The 17,110-nt window shown below is 40.5% G+C and overlaps 1 protein-coding gene across 1 annotated transcript in view; it reads left to right on the top strand.

The window, feature by feature from the left end:
* Positions 1-17,110, top strand: part of thada (THADA armadillo repeat containing) — a 118,978-nt gene that overhangs the window by 88,898 nt on the left and 12,970 nt on the right. Inside the window, exons 33-36 of the mRNA XM_008430387.2 lie at positions 649-773; positions 14,479-14,551; positions 14,670-14,820; positions 14,906-15,028. Coding sequence (XP_008428609.1) covers positions 649-773; positions 14,479-14,551; positions 14,670-14,820; positions 14,906-15,028 — 472 coding nt within the window. The remainder of the gene's footprint in view (positions 1-648; positions 774-14,478; positions 14,552-14,669; positions 14,821-14,905; positions 15,029-17,110) is intronic.

Here is a 17,110-nt window from a genome sequence, read left to right as displayed (position 1 = left end):
GATACGTTTTTCGGCCATGTTGTGATTTGTCTTTTAGCCATGTAAAAGTCTCTACTTCCTAATGAGGAAGTAGAGACTGGACATGGGCCGCACATTTAAGAGAAACCTCCAAACATAGAGTTTTATGCCTCTGGTAAGGCACAGACCCACCAGTGGATGGGAGCGTTCCACCACTCCCATCCCAGCCTGGAGTGCTGGAGTGACAGCTCCCCTCCTTAATGTAGTTTTGGACCCACCATTGGATGGGAAAATTTGCTATGTTGGAATTTATTCTGCAGAATGTGTTTCCATCTCCTCTTTAACGTTTCCTTTTTCTCGGAAGAGCCAAAACGGACCTTAGGCAAGCATGAAATTGGGGGAAATTATTTTGAATTTTCCATTTCCATCAACATTTTATTAAGTGATACTTCAAAATACACATAAAAACACTGATGGAACAATATTTCTCTTTGTAGGTTTGCTTTTTAGCTCAGTTAGTGGGAAATGACCTGCAAATACTTCCACCGTGAGGGAACCTCTCTCTTTCCAGGTCTGCACTCCAGAATGCTGCAGGAATGTTAGCTCAGCAGAAAGAGGAAAACTAAAATAGCTAGAGCTGGAAAAAAGGGCAACTGGCTGACTTTCTCTTCCTCCCTCTGGTCCTCTCAGGTCCTGCAGGTGTTGTGTGTGTTGGGCTCCACTGGTGAGCTCTGGTGGAAGGACGGAGCAAAGACTTTGTCCCAGGAGGAGGTTCTGATCCACCTACTTACTCTGGCTGAGAACTTTACTCACAGGTTGGTAAAAAATCCTCTGTTCTGGCCATAAGAGTGTCTGAATTTGTGTTGTTCAGCCCAAAGTTTATTACTAATCTGTTAAATTCAGTAGCTTAAAGCTGATCTGTGAAATGGAGAAAACACATTGAGCTACATTTATCCTGCTGATCTTTTAAGTGTCTCTGAGAACAGTTTGCAAAGTCATGTGAGAAAAGATGATTTTAATAAATCTCTGCAGTTTAAACAATATGTGACCTGCAGGTAAACAGAGAAACCTGAAGCTTGTGAAATTTCAGAGTCAATAATGTAGGCTTAATAGATAAATAAATAAATCAGAATATCATCAGCATAACCGAAACTTCGTGTTTTCTAAAAGTTTTAACAGAGTAAAATTACATTAAAACAATAAAAGGGTAACAAGTACAGAACCCTGTGGAACTCCATTTCTCACTCTTTACAATCTTTTCATTGTAAATATCAAATGCATCCCTGAAATGTATCAACACAAGTAAAGCACAACTCTGTCACATGATCCCAAGGGAATATAATTTATAATTTGTAACTTTCAGTTTTGGGAATCCTGTGCATTCATGAGGCAGAGCTGTAAATATTATGAAAGATTGGATACTTCTGTCATCTAGATATTCATCAGATCCAAAATAGAGCTATTGGTTAAAGAAAAACTGCTGTAAATCGGTTTATATATTTTGAAAAGAGAGGTTGGCGGTTGCTATGAAGCTATACTATCTTGTAATTCAGATTAATCCAGATTAGTAGGGAAAATACAGCCCGAACTAAAATTAGGTTTTAATTAATAAACTTAAAACCCCTGTAAACAGGAAACAATGTCAGTCTTTCTACTTTATTGAAACAAGTCAAAGGCAATCAAACTACTGATAGTTAAAGGAATACAATCAATCGATTAAGTTTATTTGTATATCACATTTCAGCAGGAAGGCAGTTCAAAGAGCCTTACATGATAAAAACTAAAAAATTTTATAAAGAAAGTCATAGAGAAATCAATCAACAATCGAAGAAGCATTACACATTGATGAGTGCCGTCACAACTCAGTGTTTCTCTGAACAGGTGGGGTTTTAGCTAAAGGAACTCAGCGTTTCGGCTGTTTTGCAGTTTTCTACATGGCTCAAGAGGTTCTGTTAGCATAAAGAGAAGCATGGGACACAGCAGGTCCTTTCCTTATTTTAACTTACTGTCCAAACAGCATCAGAGCTGTCCATTCCCAGCTTTTAGCTCTGACCGATGACAGACGTAGAGCTGCTGGTACCTGTTGGGCTTTCAGAGTGAGAATCCATGCAGGAGGGGACACACCGGGTCACTGGCTGCACCTGGGCACCACTTCGCTTCTCTCTGTGGGGTTTTTGTGCTTGCTTGGCAGCAGCTCTGTAGTTACCCTACTGACCCTCCAGCCACAGACGGGGCATTTGCAAAATAAAATCCAAGGCGTGGAAATGTTTCTGCGGATGAAAGCTGATATTTATGCTCTGAAAGGCCTTCATCTGCACCATTATCCTGCTGTAAGACTAATCACACCTGCCTGGCATGAGGCAGTGTTTTCGTCAGTTTATGAAAGAGTCGTGAGTCATGAGTCCTCTGTCTTTTACCGCAAACTCATTTGGCACTTGGTGTTCCAGTTCATGTGTCTGTGCTCAGACGGTAAGCCCTTGGACGTCCACTGGCAGACACACACACACACACACCTTTTCTTGACAAGCCACGGCTGTACTTTTCTCACCCCGGACAAGAGAATACAGGCTTGAATAAGGATTGGATTACAAAGCCTTGTGAAGCCTTTTCCTGGCCACAATCTCTGCACACAGGGATCCACTTTCCCTCCAGCGTGTCCCCTGGGTTATGATTAGAGCTCAGGAGGGATGGGATTGGGTTGCTGGTTGTCCTTGTCTGCCATGTGATTAAATGGCACTCTGGGTATTGTGACTCGAAATGTCGTGGTGAGTACCAGCACACTTCTTTTGTGTGCAGTAAGGCAAGAAAGTGGAAGTATTAGTGTGTGAAGGATGGCAGGAAGCCCTAATTGGACCCTATGACCTTTATTTGTGAATGTTATTTTTTAAATATTAATTAAACTGATTTCAAGTAATTGAATCAGTAATTGTTTTGTATTGTATTGAAGATTGTCATGTCTTAATTAGTACTGAAATGTTCAGAGAATATATATATATATATATATATATATATATATATATATATATATATATATATATATATATATATATTACATTAAAACAATAAAAGGGACACAAATAAGCATGACATGCCGGCTCAGACGTCGCCCGGCCAAACAAGGTCTGCGTCAGGTGCTGGGGGACCAGAGCACCCTGATGAAAAATGGGCTACTGGAACAAGACGGAAATGGGCGAGAGATGAAAACATGGATCTGTTGGAATGCTACTACTCCAGTAATCCTAGTCAGAGGGGCTACATGCAAAGACTGTGGGAGGAATCCCCAGTCAACACTAACTGCCAAACAACTAGTAGCTCAGTGTTCCAACATCCGCAAACGGCAACTGCTGTCACAACTGGAGATTGTCGAGGTACAACACAAGTGCTGAACGAGGCAGCAACTGACCTGAGAGAGAGAATCATGGCCCGAATGAACACCAGACGACCCCGACGCCAATTACAACAGCTGAGTGAAGTACCATCAGAAAGTCTCATTGAAGATGTGAATTCGGCATTGAGAACGATCCCTACCAACACCATAACAGAAACCAATGAGCTGATATACAACTCAGCATCAGTGATCCTTGAGATGCTTGGTTATAAGAGCAACAATGAGACCCAATACCCACCATGGTTAGAGGCTAAGTCAACTGTCAGAGCTCCAAAGGGGTGCAATACCTGAAGCACTCGAAATGTCAGCTGAATGGTTAACTGAAGGGCGCACAAAGACTTATTTATTAGAAAATTTACAAGGACAGATATGCAGCAACAAATCAAACTGAGAAAGAAGAGAGCTGATTTGTGATTCCGGCTCGTTTCATTCAGACCTGAAAGACAAAACAGTGAAATTGTTGAAACATTATTCATTGTTTTAAGGTTAAGAAATGTGTCTATTGTTACAAAGGCAATCAACTCTCGTCAAGTGACGAGTCTTGCGTCTTCGCACTCTTTAGTAAAACCAAGAATCAGCTGAGCTAGGATTTCCAAGCAGCCAATCGGTGTGCTTTTAAACACAAAGACAAGGGTGGGATTTTCCAACCTCATGAATATTATTTGTTTTAACGGAGACAGAAAGGAGTGGTGCATCTCAGGGGCGATAAGCAAAAATTAAGAAACTGTGGAAAGCTGTTTTAGCACTGACAGCTGAGGAAGTTCTGGAGGTTCTTGAATATCCAGTTACATGAACCGTAGTCATTACAGTTAAAACAAAGAAAGTCTTCTGAAAAGCTTAAGCATTTACTACATTTTTAAGTAATTGCAACACTTTTAACTATAAAAACATGATAGAAGGATAAACTATTAACCCGTTTATATGATCTCAGCAAACAGAAAATAAAAAGGCCATAATGTCTGAACTGGACCAAGCCTGCAGGTCCACATAATAGCTAGCCCCTGAGTCCTGTGCAGAGATTTCCATGTTTTTCCAAGGAAATCTCACCCATCAGTCATCAATGACTATAGACCTGTTTCTCTGACATCTCGCATTATGAATCTACAAGAGAGACTCCTATTGGCCAATCTGTGTTGAAGATGCTGCCATAAACCTGGTTCAACTAACCCACTCTAGACAAAGCAGGCAGTACTGTGAGGATCAGGTTCTTTGATTTCTCCAGTGCATTTAAGTCAATTCAGCCTGATTTACTATGTCGGAAATGCCAGAAGACACACGGGGAGGCCTCAACAATCACCTGGATCTATGACTACCCGACAACCAAATCACAGTGTGCGAGACTGAAGGGTAGTCTGTTTCACCAGGTGGTAAGGAGCACCACAGGGAGCTGTATTCTGTGCATTACTTTTCATTTTATACACTTCAGACTTCCAGAACAAAACTCCAATGACTGCAAGGACACTTTAATCTGGATCCACAGAAAGGTTATCACAGCCAAAATGAGTGATGAGGAAAAGGTTAACTGAGCTATGACATCATTTTCCGACCTGCAGTCCAAAGTCATACGGACTGCTACATTGAAATTAAAATTAACTTAACTTTTAAATGGGTGCTGGAGAGCCCCCTTAATATAATTAAGATGAATATAATCAAGAAAATCAGTGTGGGTACGCACTGTATGCAACGCATAGGGGCGCTGAACTAGAGGGGACGCAGTGATGTCAGAATTAATAATGGTGTGGTATTCTCATTTAGTGAAGTAATTAAATTAGTTGTGCTACCATCCCACGCCACTAGAGGCAGCAGCAGGCCCGAAAAGGTGCAACTAAGGAGCAGATTAAAAAGTACATAGAAAGCTACAGAACTTACAGTTTTTAACAAGCAAAAGAGAGAAGTTCAAATACATGCTGAGAGTGAAACTCCTTCTTAAAGATGAAGCTATATCCCAGATTTCAAAAGAAAATAAAAACGGAAGACCGTGGATAATGTAGGAAATAGCGCCCCCCTTCAATTCCGGAGTGCAATGGTCTCATTTCCAAATAAGGTGTGAGACTGACAGTGGTCTGTCCCCGACCCTTTCTGTTTACTGCAGCAAAGTCCTTCTCAAACAACAAGGTAATGGTGGGTAACTATGGCAACCAGTGACCGTTTAATAGCCCGCCTACTCTTTCTGCAGTCAGAAAAGCCCATATAAAACGAAGCTGTCGTCACAATGTGACATCACAATACAACTCCAAAGGCAGAATTCTGACATCACTAGCGATTATATAAGCTCGTCACATCCATCTACCTTCATTGCAACCTGTTAGCAGCCGTTGTCGATAGTTTCTTGTGAGAAGTTACTTAGCAGTACATAGTAGGATTTTCAACTTTGAAATCTACTGCGTTTCGAGAGAAGTGATCTATCTTACAACCACAAGCAAAAGTTAAAATGGAGTCCAACCAGTATACAATCGAAGAAGTAGCTTCCAACAACATCATTGAGAGGGAAGTACAGCCACCCAAGCCACCCAAGCGCAAGAAGAAGAAGATGTCGTTTGCAGTCTGGTGGGCGCTGCATGGATCTGAGGAGGTTAAGAAGTCAACTGAAAATATGGAACAGCAGGACTCTTCAATGGTGATTGGTGAAAATGGCTCGAGCGCCAAAGCACTGCAAAAGATGGATCAAAAAGGGGATGGACAGCCATCGGAGAGTGCGGAATCGATCTCTGTACTGAAAGAGACACCAGAGAAGGAAGAGTCCTCTAAGTCCAGCACTGAAAATGTCATCAATCAGGACTCTTCTCTCCCTGAAGAAGGTTATCAGGAGGATTCCTTTAAGACAGAGACTTGCAAAGAGGAACTTGTTAGTTTTACATCAGAGCCGGTGACCGAGAAGAAATCCGTCACAAAAACACAGAAAAAAATCGACCAGACAGGGGAAAAACAGTCAAAGACTAAGCGCAACAAGAAGACCCCACTGTTGTGGAAATCTTTCCCAGAGACTGATGCTTGCATAGATCTTGCATTTTTTTGTGAAAACAGTGACATCAACGGTCCTCTCTCTGAAAATCAGAGTCACCAGGCAGGTTTGCCAAGCAGCAAAAAAACGACATTGTGGAAAATGCTCCCAAAGTCTGAAACTTGCATAGATGTAAGTTTTTTTGCTCAGAATATTGAGGCCCAAAATGTTTCAATGCCGGCGGCTGAAGAACATGATGAGGTAGCGTCCATGAAAAAGCAAAGTTCTATTAAGAACACTGTGATTTCTGCAACAGAGCCGGTGACCAAAAATAAATCCATCACAGAACCACAGAAGAGAGTCGACCAGACAGGGGAAAAACAGTCAAAGGCTAAGCGTAACAAGAAGAAAATACCGTTTCACATATGGTTGGAGAAACAAGCCGCCACTGAACTAACAACTTCAGGTGAAAGTACTGGAACGGAAGACGATTCACAGGTTACCGAACAGGAATCGTCTGTTCGGTCTCCGTCTTCTTTTAAGACGGAGAGTTGCAAAAAGGAACTTGTTAGTTTTACATCAGAGCCGGTGACCGAAAAGAAATCCGTTACAGAACCACAGAAGAGAGTCGACCAGAAAGGGGAAAAACAATCAAGGACTAAGCGCAACAAGAAGACCCCACTGTTGTGGAAATCTTTCCCAGAGACTGATGCTTGCATAGATCTTGCGTTTTTTTGTGAAAACAGTGACATCAACGGTCCTCTCTCTGAAAATCAGAGTCACCAGGCAGGTTTGCCCAGCAGCAAAAAAACGACATTGTGGAAAATGCTCCCAAAGTCTGAAACTTGCATAGATGTAAGTTTTTTTGCTCAGAATATTGAGGGCCAAAATGTTTCAATGCCGGCTGAAGAACACGATGAGGTAGCGTCCATGAAAAAGCAAAGTTCTATTAAGAACACTGTGATTTCTGCAACAGAGCCGGTGACTGAAAAGAAATCGGTCACAGAACCACAGACGAGAGTCGACCAGACAGGGGAAAAACAGTCAAAGACAAAGCGTAACAAGAAGAAAATACCGTTTCACATATGGTTGGAGAAACAAGCCGCCACTGAACTAAGAACTTCAGGTGAAAGTACTGGAACGGAAGATGATTCACAGGTTACCGAACAGGAATCGTCTGTTCGGTCTCCGTCTTCTTTTAAGACGGAGAGTTGCGAAGAGGAACTTGTTAGTATTGCATCAGAGCCGGTGACCGAAAAGAAATCCGTCACAGAACAGAAGAAAGTCGACCAGACAGGGGAAAAACAATCAAAGACTAAGCGTAACAAGAAGAAAATACCGTTTCACATATGGTTGGAGAAACAAGCCGCCACTGAACTAAGAACTTCAGGTGAAAGTACTGGAACGGAAGATGATTCACAGGTTACCGAACAGGAATCGTCTGTTCGGTCTCCGTCTTCTTTTAAGACGGAGAGTTGCGAAGAGGAACTTGTTAGTATTGCATCAGAGCCGGTGACCGAAAAGAAATCCGTCACAGAACAGAAGAAAGTCGACCAGACAGGGGAAAAACAATCAAAGACTAAGCGTAACAAGAAGAAAATACCGTTTCACATATGGTTGGAGAAACAAGCCGCCACTGAACTAAGAACTTCAGGTGAAAGTACTGGAACACAAGACGATTCACAGGTTACCGAACAGGAATCGTCTGTTCGGTCTCCGTCTTCTTTTAAGACGGAGAGTTGCGAAGAGGAACTTGTTAGTTTTACATCAGAGCCGGTGACTGAAAAGAAATCGGTCACAGAACAACAGACGAGAGTCGACCAGACAGGGGAAAAACAGTCAAAGACTAAGCGTAACAAGAAGAAAATACCGTTTCACATATGGTTGGAGAAACAAGCCGCCACTGAACTAACAACTTCAGGTGAAAGTACTGGAACGGAAGACGATTCACTGCTTACCAAACAGGAATCGTCTGTTCGGTCTCCGTCTTCTTTTAAGACGGAGAGTTGCGAAGAAGAACTTGTTAGTATTGCATCAGAGCCGGTGACCGAAAAGAAATCTGTCACAGAACAACAGACGAGAGTCGACCAGACAGGGGAAAAACAGTCAAAGACTAAGCGTAACAAGAAGAAAATACCGTTTCACATATGGTTGGAGAAACAAGCCGCCACTGAACTAACAACTTCAGGTGAAAGTACTGGAACGGAAGATGATTCACAGGTTACCGAACAGGAATCGTCTGTTCGGTCTCCGTCTTCTTTTAAGACGGAGAGTTGCGAAGAGGAACTTGTTAGTATTGCATCAGAGCCGGTGACCGAAAAGAAATCCGTCACAGAACAACAGAAGAAAGTCGACCAGACAGGGGAAAAACAGTCAAAGACTAAGCGTAACAAGAAGAAAATACCGTTTCACATATGGTTGGAGAAACAAGCCGCCACTGAACTAACAACTTCAGGTGAAAGTACTGGAACGGAAGACGATTCACAGGTTACCGAACAGGAATCGTCTGTTCGGTCTCCGTCTTCTTTTAAGACGGAGAGTTGCGAAGAGGAACTTGTTAGTATTGCATCAGAGCCGGTGACCGAAAAGAAATCCGTCACAGAACAACAGAAGAAAGTCGACCAGACAGGGGAAAAACAGTCAAAGACTAAGCGTAACAAGAAGAAAATACCGTTTCACATATGGTTGGAGAAACAAGCCGCCACTGAACTAACAACTTAAGGTGAAAGTACTGGAACGGGAGACGATTCACTGCTTACCAAACAGGAATAGATAGAAGATGATAGAAGTAGAAATGGTCTCCATAACACAACAAAATGGAGACCAACAGGATGAGAAAAGGCGTTCAAAGAAATATAAACTTAAGATAAGAAAGGCAGCCAGGAGAGATGCATCTGAACTGAAAGCTGTCAATGATTAAAAGATTTCTGGTGACAATATTGAAAAAGAAGTTTTAGTACCGGAAATAGTTGGAGACCATTTAAAACAAAATTCACACGAATGAAACAGCCATCGGGGAAGCACTGCAGGTCATAGAAGAAGAAACGGTATCCATAGCACAACAAAATGGAGACCACCAGGATGAGAAAAGGTGTTCAGAGAAATCTAAAAGTAAGATTGAGAGAAAGGCAGTGACGACAGATGCATCTGAACTGGAGAGCCTCTGTGAGGAAAACATTTCTGGAGCAAACATAGAACAAGAAGTTTCTACAGTAGAAACAATTGGGGATCAAACAACCTTTGCTAAAAATGAGATTCATACAATAGAAACTGAGATCTCTAAAGAACAGCAGGTCACTGAAGAAAAAACTGAACTGGAAACTGTTGTAAACCCGATTGAGACAGATCAACACTTGGTCCCAATTAGTGAGACAACAAAACCAGATTCGGAAAAAATACCTGACATCCCCCAGATTGCTACTGAACAAACTGAGACAATAGTTGGGACAGTTTCAGAAGACGTAAGACGTGAAGTTGATGTAGTTTCCAGAGAGGAGGAGTGTGGTCTAATGGAAAATCAGAAAACATCGCTTCCACAAACAAAGGTTACATTAAACAAAGATGAAACCCAAACACCACTTCAGGAATTAGAACTGAAAGCAGCTGATGAGTCTGCTGAGGAGAACAAGAGGAAGGAGAAGAGAACCCCAAGAAAAAGGCGTCACTGTGGAAGCTGTAGAACTGTGGAATCAAAAACGCTCTGACTCCACCAGCTCTACGCCAGTTCAAAAACAGATGCAAAGTCCATCCAGCTTAGACATCAACTGATGTCTAAAGTAGATTAGATTTAAAAGGGGGGCGGGGCCACGTGTGTTTTGGTGATTGGTGGTAATTTGAAAAAAAGCTACTGTGATTTTTAATTGGACATTTTAATATTCAAAAGACAGGACTGCACGGTGGGAAATGTCTCACCGTGTAGGTGTGGGTTCACTCCGGGGACTCCGGCTTCCCCCACGTTCAACGACATCAGTAGTCATCTTCATCCATTGTAAGATGTTTATCTCTAATTCGAAACAGAAAATCACATTTTTTAATTAGAGGGAGATTTAGAGAAAGAAAATGAAAACAACGTGGAACAAAAAGAAGATTTTAAAAGTCTAAACCGATAAAAACCGGGACAAATTTTGAAAACTACTTATCTTTCTGGGCAATCAATGAATCGATCGATCGATCGATCAATCAATCAAAGTGTTCTTGTATAGCACATTTCTGCAGCAAGGAATTTCAATGTGCTTTACATAATTTAAAAAACAGTCATGTGGCATTAAATAAACAATAAAAATGTATGTGAAACGTATGTATTTATATACATACATGTATACATATATGACTCTCTTTATAAATATATATAAATATATAGATAGATGTATATCTATATATCGATTTCTGTTTATAAACATATACCTCTTTCTATCTCTCTCTCTCTCTCTCTCTCTCTATATATATATATATATATATATATATATATATGCCTCTCTCTATAAACCTATATAAATCTATATATAGATATGTATCGGTATCTATATATCGATGTCAATCTATAAATATATACCTCTCTCTCTGTGTCTCTCTCTCCCTCTCTCTCTCTCTATATATATATATATATATTTATTTTATGTATATATGCCTCTTTCTATAAATATATATAAATCTTTATATAGATATGTATGTATATCTATATATCGATTTCAATCTATAAATATATACCCCTCTTTCTCTCTCTCTCTCTCTATATATATATATATATATATATATATATATATGCCTTTCTCTATAAATCTATATATAGATATGCATGTGTATCTATATATCGATGTCAATCTATAAATATATACCTCTCTCTCTCTCTCACTCTCTCTCTCTCTACCTCTTTCTCTCTCTCTCTCTCTCTCTCTCTCTCTATATATATATATATATATATATATATATATATATATATATATGCCTTTCTCTATAAATCTATATATAGATATGCATGTGTATCTATATATCGATGTCAATCTATAAATATATACCTCTCTCTCTCTCTCACTCTCTCTCTCTCTACCTCTTTCTCTCTCTCTCTCTCTCTCTCTATATATATATATATATATATATATATATATATATATATAAATCTTTATATAGATATGTATGTGTATCTATATATCGATGTCAATCTATAAATATATACCTCTCTCTCTCTCTATATATATATATATATATATATATATATATATATACATACAGTCAAGGAGGAAATTGAAACGCATTATTGAAACATGATTTAGCTGACGTGTGGCGATCTAAAAATGGAAAGATAAGGCAATATTCCTGGGCTCACTGTAAAGAGAACTATATTACTTTGGCAAGATTAGACAGGTTCTATTGTTTTGGGCACCATTTGCAAATATTTAAATCATGTGCTTTATGTCCAATGGGTTTTTCTGATCATTCTATGATTATAGGGAATGTGTTTATTAATAACTTAAGACCTAAAAGTGCATATTGGCATTTCAATACTGTTTTGTTAAATGATGGTTGTTTTAAAAAAGGATTTTTATTTTTTTGGAAGCAGTGGAGACTTATGAAATGTCAATTTACGTCTTTTCAGCAGTGGTGGGATATTGGTAAAATTAAAATTCAGCAGTTTTGTAATCAATACACTTACAATGTTACAAGAGAATTGGTAAAATCTATTGAGGAATTAGAGACTGAAATTGTGGATCTTCAGGGTTTTTGTGAGTCAACAGAAAATCGAGGCCATTTTCAGGCTCTCAAAAGGAAAAAATCTGTTTTGTCTGATCTGCTTGGGCTCAGAGCGCAGGGAGCTCTGGTACGTTCACGTTTTAAAAGTATCTCTGAAATGGATGCTCCCTCTAAATTTTTCTTCAGTTTGGAGAAGAAAAATGGACAAAATCGTCTCATTCATTGCATTCGCTCTGAAGATGGAAAAGAGTTGACAGAGCCCACCGAATTGCGGAAAAGAGCTGTGGACTTTTTTTCAACGTTATATACCAGTGAGCTTACAGAAGATTCTGAGATGACAAAAGAGTTTCTCAATGACTTGCCAAAGGTGTCAGACCAAGACAATGTCATCTTGGAGCATGCTCAGACATTGGAAGAACTGCAGGAGGCGCTGCTGAGCATGGAGAATGGAAAAGCTCCAGGAATAGACGGTTTGCCTGTAGAGTTTTATAAATGGTGTTGGCCTGTGCTGGCTGAAGATCTGTTGGAAGTCCTCAATAACAGAGTGGCAAGGGGAATGTTACCCCTTAGCTGTCGCAGAGCTGTGCTCACTCTTCTCCCTAAGAAGGGTGATCTGTATGAAATAAGGAACTGGAGACCTATCAGTCTATTGTGTACTGATTACAAGATCTTCTCAAAAGTGTTGGCGTCCAGACTGAGAAAAGTGATCGATAAAGTTATACATGTCGATCAGTCCTACTGCATCCCTGGCAGATCAATCAGAGATAATATAACATTAATTCGAGACTATTTGGACGTCTCTAATTTATTGAGTTTAAACCTTGGTCTGATTTCTATTGACCAAGAAAAGGCATTCGATCGAGTGGAGCACCAATATTTATGGAATAGTTTGAGAGCTTTTGGTTTCTCCCTTAGTTTCATTGCCATGATTAAAACCCTCTATTGTGACATTGAAAGTGTACTGAAAGTCAATGGTGGTTTAAGTGCACCTTTTAATGTAAAGCGAGGTATTCGCCAAGGTTGTGCAATGTCAGGAATGTTGTATTCGTTGAGTATTGAACCTTTGTTGTGTCAAATCAGGAAAAGGTTGCAGGGGGTAAAGATAAATGAAGTTTCTCTACCTGTGCTCAGTGAATGTCTCAGGCAATGGGGAACAGAAGACAAGGTGCTGGAAGTACCATCATGGGAGGACAAGCCCCTACATGGGATGTACCACCGACAAATAACTGAAGTGGCTGATGTCAGGAAAACCTACCAATGGCTGGAGAAAGCTGGACTCAAGGACAGCACAGAGGCTCTCATCCTGGCCGCCCAGGAACAGGCCCTAAACACCAGAGCAATAGAGGCTCAGATCTACCACACCAGACAAGACCCAAGGTGTAGGTTGTGCAAGGAGGCCCCTGAGACAGTCCAGCACATAATAGCAGGGTGCAAGATGCTGGCAGGGAAAGCGTACATGGAACGACATAACCAAGTGGCGGGCATAGTGTACAGGAACATCTGTGCAGAATATGGACTGGAAGCCCCGAGATCAAAGTGGGGAACACCCCCAAAGGTGGTGGAGAATGACCGAGCTAAGATCCTGTGGGACTTCCAGATCCAGACAGACAAGATGGTAATGGCGAACCAACCGGACATTGTGGTGGTGGATAAAGAACAGAGGAAAGCCGTTGTGGTGGATGTAGCAATACCAAGTGACTACAACATCAGGAAAAAGGAGCATGAGAAATTGGAGAAGTACCAGGGCCTCAGGGAGGAACTGGAAAAGACCTGGAAGGTGAAGACCACAGTGGCGCCTGTGGTCATCGGGGCCCTCGGGGCAGTCACCCCCAAACTGGAGCAGTGGCTCAAACAGATCCCAGGAACAACATCAGACATCTCAGTCCAGAAATGTGCAGTTCTAGGCACAGCCAAGATACTGCGCAGAACCCTCAAGCTCCCAGGCCTCTGGTAGAGGACCCGAGCTCAGAGGATGAAACAGACCACCCGCGGAGGGTGAGAAGGGAATTTTTATATATATATATATATATATAACTCGTGCGGATAAAATAAAATAATGATAAAAATGTAGGTATTTTAGTATATTTAATTGAATGTCCTGACTTTGAAAAATGTTTACAAGTCGATTTGATTTTAAATCTATTGCTCACAAAAAGCCGACAACTGATGATGTAAGGCAAGTGAGTCCAAGGTAAAAAAAAAAAATATATATATATATATATATATATATATATATATATATATATATATATATATATAATATACTTATTATATAATATACTTATTATATAAATAAGTATATTTAATTGGGGGGGGAAAAAACTAAACAAAAGTTAGGGCTACAAAGTATTTTGATCTTGGTAAATTTGGTCCGACATGTCCAAAGTTTGGCCAGGAGTTCAGTTTGCTGTGTAGAAATTAAAGTTCAGATTAAAATGAATTAAAATAAAGCAGCAGAGCTGAGATTTGGTGATTATATGAGCTGTTTGATGTTCTGTTTCAGTGTGGAGCTCCTCTGTGCTGCAGTAACGCTGGCCTCCCAGCTGGTGGTGGCGCTGGTGTGCTCTGACCATCAGGTACAAAACTCAGAAATGTAATTCCTAAACGTGTGACATTTAACTGCTGAATTTATTTGTTAAACTCAACAGCCAGGTGGTTTTTCTGCGGCCATGTTCATGTTTGTTTTAACCGTAGGATCCGGGTGCAGTGGCGCGTTTCGCCCAGTGGGGGGCTCTGGTGTGCTCCTGCTCTGCTGAAGATCAGCCGGTGGAAGTGAAGCTGATGGTCGCCAAGGTGCTGGTCACCTGTTCATCCACGCTGATGACCAACCCTCAGCTGCCGCTGGGTGAGTCAGAGCAGCAGAACAGAACCCGGTTCTTCCTTCCGGCTCCAGAACTTCACAGTGTTTGGGTTTTCTGTTCTGCCGTTAGGTTTAGCTGCTACTGTGTCGCTGTGGAGCAGTCTGTTCACGCTGCTGCAGGACGAAGACCAGGAAGTGAGAGACGCTGCCTCCGACTTCACCTGCTGCGTGCCAGCTCACCTGCTCAGCTCAGGTAAACTGGCATCCCGGCTGCTGGCCACGACTTCAAAATAAGACTTCCTGTTTGAAGAGATTCAGTTTTACAAACTGGGAAATTTAAGAAATGTTTTGCTTTTTGTCGACTGAAAATACGGTTTATGGAAGAAAACTTTCAAAGTAATTAAATACAGTTTACATGTAAATATGATGCAGCCTGATGACATCACTGATATGCTAATGAACGCATGACATCATCACCAAGTTTAAACATGAGCAGGAAGCTCTAATCATCCAACCTCTAATCTATACATCCAACCATTCATCTATTCATCCAACCACTAATCTACACATCCAACCATTCATCTATACATCCAACCATTCATCTATTCATCCAACCACTAATCTACACATCCAACCATTCATCTATACATCCAACCATTCATCTATCCATCCAACCACTAATCCATTCATCCAACCACTAATCTACACATCTAACCATTCATCTACACATCCAACCACTAATCTACACATCCAACCATTCATCTACACATCCAACTGTTCATCTATTCATCCAACCATTCATTTATTCATCCAACCATTCATCTACACATCCAACCATTCATCTATACATCCAACCATTCATCTATACATCCAACCATTCATCTATTCATCCAACCACTAATCCATTCATCCAACCACTAATCTACACATCCAACCATTCATCTATTCATCCAACCATTCATCTATACATCCAACCATTCATCTATACATCCAACCATTCATCTATTCATCCAACCACTAATCCATTCATCCAACCACTAATCTACACATCCAACCATTCATCTATACATCCAATCATTCATTTATTCATCCAACCATTCATCTGTTCATCCAACATTCATCTATACATCCAACCGTTCATCTATTCATCCAACCATTCGTCTATACATCCAACCATTCATCTATTCATCCAACCATTCATCCAACCATTCATCTATACATCCAACCATTCATCTATTCATCCAACCACTAATCCATTCATCCAACCACTAATCTACACATCCAACCATTCATCTATACATCCAACCATTCATCTATACATCCAACCATTCATCTATTCATCCAACCATTCATCCAACCATTCATCTATACATCCAACCATTCATCTATTCATCCAACCACTAATCCATTCATCCAACCACTAATCTACACATCCAACCATTCATCTATACATCCAACCATTCATCTATTCATCCAACCACTAATCCATTCATCCAACCACTAATCTAGACATCCAATCATTCATCTATACATCCAACCATTCATTTATTCATCCAACCATTCATCTGTTCATCCAACATTCATCTATGCATCCAACCGTTCATCTATTCATCCAACCATTCATCTATTCATCCAACCATCCAACCGTTCATCTATTCATCTAACCGTTCATCTATACATCCAACACTCACCTATTCATCCAACCGTTCATCTATTCATCCAACCATTCATCTATTCATCCAACCATTCATCTATTCATCCAACCATCCAACCGTTCATCTATTCATCTAACCGTTCATCTATACATCCAACACTCACCTATTCATCCAACCGTTCATCTATTCATCCAACCGTTCATCTATTCATCCAACCGTTCATCTATTCATCCAACCATTCATCTATTCATCCAACCATTCATCTATTCATCCAACCATCCAACCGTTCATCTATTCATCTAACCGTTCATCTATTCATCCAACCGTTCATCTATTCATCCAACCGTTCATCTATTCATCCAACCATTCATCTATTCATCCAACCATTCATCTATTCATCCAACCATCCAACCGTTCATCTATTCATCCAACCGTTCATCTATTCATCCAACCATTCATCTATTCATCCAACCATCCACTGCTGTCCCATATATCCAGAATCTCAGCCAATCATCTCCTTCATTTATCCGTCCATCTGTTCGGCGTTTGAAAGGTTTTTATCTGCAGAAAATCTTTAATCTGTGGTTTGAAATGTTTTGAATTGTGACATTAAACCCACGTAGGAGCATAAAACCTAAACAAGCGCATCACTTCTCCTATCATCACGTTGAATCTGCTTC

Source organism: Poecilia reticulata, chromosome 15 (genome assembly GCF_904066995.2).
Source record: "Poecilia reticulata chromosome 15, P_reticulata-male-v2, whole genome shotgun sequence".
NCBI lineage: Eukaryota > Metazoa > Chordata > Actinopteri > Cyprinodontiformes > Poeciliidae > Poecilia > Poecilia reticulata.
Note: the sequence above shows the minus strand (reverse complement) of the source record. Positions and strands in the feature narration are given on the sequence as shown.